At 52.2% G+C, this 4,006-nt stretch overlaps 1 protein-coding gene across 1 annotated transcript; it reads left to right on the forward strand.

Annotated features, from left to right (window-relative positions):
* Nucleotides 1-2,748: 2,748 nt before the first annotated feature.
* Nucleotides 2,749-3,662, forward strand: LOC103807151 (potassium channel subfamily K member 9-like; the record flags this gene model as incomplete). The annotated part of the gene is made up of 1 exon (XM_009079872.1): nt 2,749-3,662. A coding segment is annotated over one exon (914 nt), but the record flags the coding sequence as incomplete, so codon positions are not given.
* Between the last annotated feature and the right edge of the window lie 344 nt (nt 3,663-4,006).

The following is a 4,006-nucleotide window of genomic DNA, read 5'->3' on the forward strand; positions in this document are numbered from 1 at the left end:
TGTTTGGCTGTGTGAGATGTGCTTCAGGGAGCCAAGAGAGCCGCCAGCCACTGCCCCTTTCTCAACCTGCATGGAAACCTGCAGAGAAATGGGTATCAGCTTGGAGGGGAGTAATTGAATTGCATTAAACCCCCACGTAGATACACTCGCCCATACTAGACCCCAGTGCCTTGGTTTGCCTGCTTAAGTTTTGCAAGGGAATGAAACTAAATTGAATGAGGGTTGCCTTAATTCTAGATGAGATTAGCCACATGGGAGTTGAACATTGTTTAATTAATCCACTTTGATTAATCCATGCACCCTGAGCATCCCATGGGGGTCGATAGGCACAGGATCCTGTGCTCATGCCACTGCTTGTGCTGGGATTTCAGACAGCAGATGTGTTTTGGGGACAAGAATCCTGAGGCCAAATCCTGCCCTGCCACAGCCAGCAGCTACCTCCTCATCTGCAGGATGGGCTTGGGATGGGTGTAATAGCTCTGGTAGCTGAAAGCATCATCCCTCAGGGCAAGGGCTGGTGAAAATCAACTGCACCACATTACTGAGGACTAGAGGTGGTGGAGGAGCAGGTTCCCTGCCTGGGGGCTCCATGTGTCCCCACGGGATGCTGTGTAGGGTTTGTGCTGCTGGGAACACACGTGGCCAGCAAACAGGGATGGGCTCAGGTCAGGCCCCAGCAGGAGGGAAGGATGAGTGGCTTCAGCGAAAATCTCCATCATTGCCTGACAGGTTATAGCTTCATTTACATGATTTTCCTGTCGGCTGTGACAAACAATGGCTATGCTTATCACACACCCTGTACAATAAATAATTTCAGCCCAGGTGCCATATTTCTAAAACATTGGCATGTCAGATCACTTTATGTTGGGCTGTGCTCCAAATCTCTGTTTTAACGTTAATGTAGCTGTGTTTACTCTTTCTAATTCCCTTTGTCATTTCGAAAGCATCACTCAAATGCTCTTTCAGCCGCCTCTCAGGATACAACAACTGCTTTTCCTCTTACTGCTCTTGTGGATCATTATATTTACCTCCTCATTGCTGTCATTGTATTATCTTGTAGCCTGGGACCTGGTAATTGCACTCAGTTATTAAGCTTGGATCTGACTGATTTTTTTTTTTTTGCCACTGTAGTCTCCTGTCTGCTTTGTATTCTGTAAAATGTGGCATGCAGGCATTAAGCTTATCATTTTTGATTCTGTGGTTTTGTGTACAGACAGAGCAATTAGAAGCTGGTCTCTTCCTGCCTGCTAACAGTTCAGAGCACAGCGTGGTGGAGGATAATACTGTCCTCAGCCTCTCAGCCCTGTCCCATGCAGGAGTTTCCTGGAGCAGGAGGTGTGCTCCAGAGCCTGGAGTAACATGGTTATCCTCCTCTGATCATCCCATCACTGTGTGCTGCCGAGTTTCCCAAGAGTCCTGGAAATTCACTGGCAGCAGGGATAGAGGTGAAGTCAAGTCACAGCTTAGAACAAGACTGAGAAATAACAAGGGGGTGTTTCCCCCCCATGTTCTCCATGCAAAAGTTACACAAATTCCTGCAAAAAGTGGAAAATATCAATAGCTGTTTGCCAAAGGCCTGGCAGCAGCGTGGGAAGGAGCTGGCACTGCTCTGCAGGTGCCTGCAGAAGGGAAGTTTCAGCCCTGGTAGTTTCTTGTAAAAGAAACTCAAAAGAAAGGCTTGGATGCCTTTGGATGCGTTTGGATGCTGTTACTGCCCACACTATGTGATTCCCTTGCACCAAGTTTGTTACTCATCCGTTGAGGTCAGGGGCCACCGATTTCTGCAAAGCTTCTGTAATTGAGGTGGGCACAGAATCACTGGAGTCCGGAAGCTGCAGTGAATACCTCATTATGCCTCATAGTATAATTATGTGTGTCCTTGAGTCACGGCTCTGAAACTTGGACCAAGGTGGGGAAATTAAATCTCAGAAGGCGTTCAAGGAGAACCTTGTCCTCCTTGAGTGCCTTGTCCCCAGGACAAGGGCTGACAGGGGTGCAGTGGCATAAATACTCACTTCCCTGCGTTTAAACAGCACACCCACTTCTTCCCAGGGTCCGGCAGTGCTTTAGGGCTGAGTCTTAGTGACACTGGAGTAAAACCAGAGTAGGACTGCAGAAGTCCTCTCAGCTCTTGCAGGGACTGACCCTGTAGCACAGGTCCCTGTAGCTCCTTTCCAACAGGCCATCAGCAAATGCTCATACAGCTGGGAGTGAAAGGTGCACATGACACTGGAGGGCTCAGACAGTGCAGGAGCAGGTGCCGGGGAGGTGACGATGCCCCCTGCAAGGATGGTCCTGGCTGGGTGTGTACCTTCCCACAGGATGGCCTAGTGCTGCTGGACTCAGCATCCTGTGGAGCCTCCCTCCTCCCTCACAGTGGGGTTCAGGTTGCCCTGCACACCCAGCACTGGCACAGCATCATGGCCTCGGGATTGTTCATGAGCTGCAGGAGACTTGCAGAGCCCAGTCCAGCTCTAGGGCTCCTCTTTGCCTCCGTGACAAGCTCGAGGGCTATCAGGAGGGTCCCTTCTCTCTTTAGAGGACAAATGACGTTCTGCCTACATGATAACCACAATGTGCTGTCGTCCCAAAGGATGTGGCGTTCCATGGCCCCATTAGCATTGCCTGCAGATCCGTTACTGAGTCATTGTCCATTTTCCCCTGTTCTACTGCTCCTGTTGGTCACAAGTCAGCCTTGCTGGAAACCCCAGTGAGGGCCTGATGCCATCTTTCCTCTCCCCTTTGCAGGCTATGGGCACGCTGCCCCGGGCACAGACGCCGGCAAAGTTTTCTGCATGTTCTATGCCATTCTGGGCATCCCCCTGACATTGGTCATGTTCCAGAGCCTGGGGGAACGCATGAACACCGTTGTGCGGCTGCTGCTCAAGAAGATCAAGAAGTGTCTGGGCATGAGGACAACCCATGTCTCCATGGAGAACATGGTCCTTGTGGGCTTTCTGTCCTGCATGGGCACCCTGTGCATCGGCGCCGCCGCCTTCTCCTATTTCGAGGGCTGGACTTTCTTTCATGCCTATTACTACTGCTTCATAACCCTGACCACTATTGGCTTTGGAGACTTTGTGGCTCTGCAGAAGAACGAGGCTTTGCAGAAGAAGCCTCCATACGTGGCTTTCAGCTTCATGTACATCCTGGTTGGCCTAACTGTCATCGGCGCCTTCCTCAACCTGGTGGTGCTGCGGTTCCTGACCATGAACTCGGAGGACGAGCGGCGAGACGCCGAAGAGCGAGCCTCACTGAGGAGAGCCCAGAACAACATCCTCCTCAAGCCAAAAGAGGACAGCCGGAGCAGCAATGCCATTTTTCTCCCTGTGGAGGACAGGACGAGCCAGATGAACCTCATCCCGCTGGTGCGTGAGGACGCGGAGAGGCAGCGGCGCCAGTCGGCCAACTCGGCGGGCGCGGTGCCCTCCTTCTGCACTTGCCTGTGCTACAGACCCCAGCTGTGTGGCAGCCCAGTGCCCTCCCACCCCGAGACCCTGAGCTGCCACACCAACCCTGTGTATTACAACTCCATTTCCTACAAAATCGACGAGGTGTCCCTGAGCACGCGGGGTCAGACCGGCTCTTCCCCAGGGAGCACTTTATCATCCAGCAGCCCTCGCTGCCGGCAGCACCCCCGGCTGCGGAGGAAATCCATCTAGGAGCGCGTGCCGAGCTGTACTCGGTGCTCGAGTCTTACTATGATGATAAATTAAGAACAGAGATGTCAGGTTCTTCTTACTGCTCTCATTTCTTCTGTTCCTCTCCCCTTTCAGCTGGCAGCCAGCCCCACGCAGGGTCCAGCAGGAGCCGTTAAACCCTGTTGAGAAATAATTGCTCCTTTTTTGCAGCACTGAATGACATTGTTAGGGGTTTCTTTTGCTTTTTCCTCCCAAGAAGGTTCGAGCATTTGGGTCTGGCAAGAGCCCCCCTGATGTGAAGCCCAGTGAGCTGTTGGTTTGCTTTCCCACCTCCCTGCTCCCCAAAGGGAAGCACTGCTGTCCTC

Source organism: Acanthisitta chloris, unplaced genomic scaffold (assembly GCF_000695815.1).
Source record: "Acanthisitta chloris isolate BGI_N310 unplaced genomic scaffold, ASM69581v1 scaffold22448, whole genome shotgun sequence".
NCBI classification, from domain to species: domain Eukaryota; kingdom Metazoa; phylum Chordata; class Aves; order Passeriformes; family Acanthisittidae; genus Acanthisitta; species Acanthisitta chloris.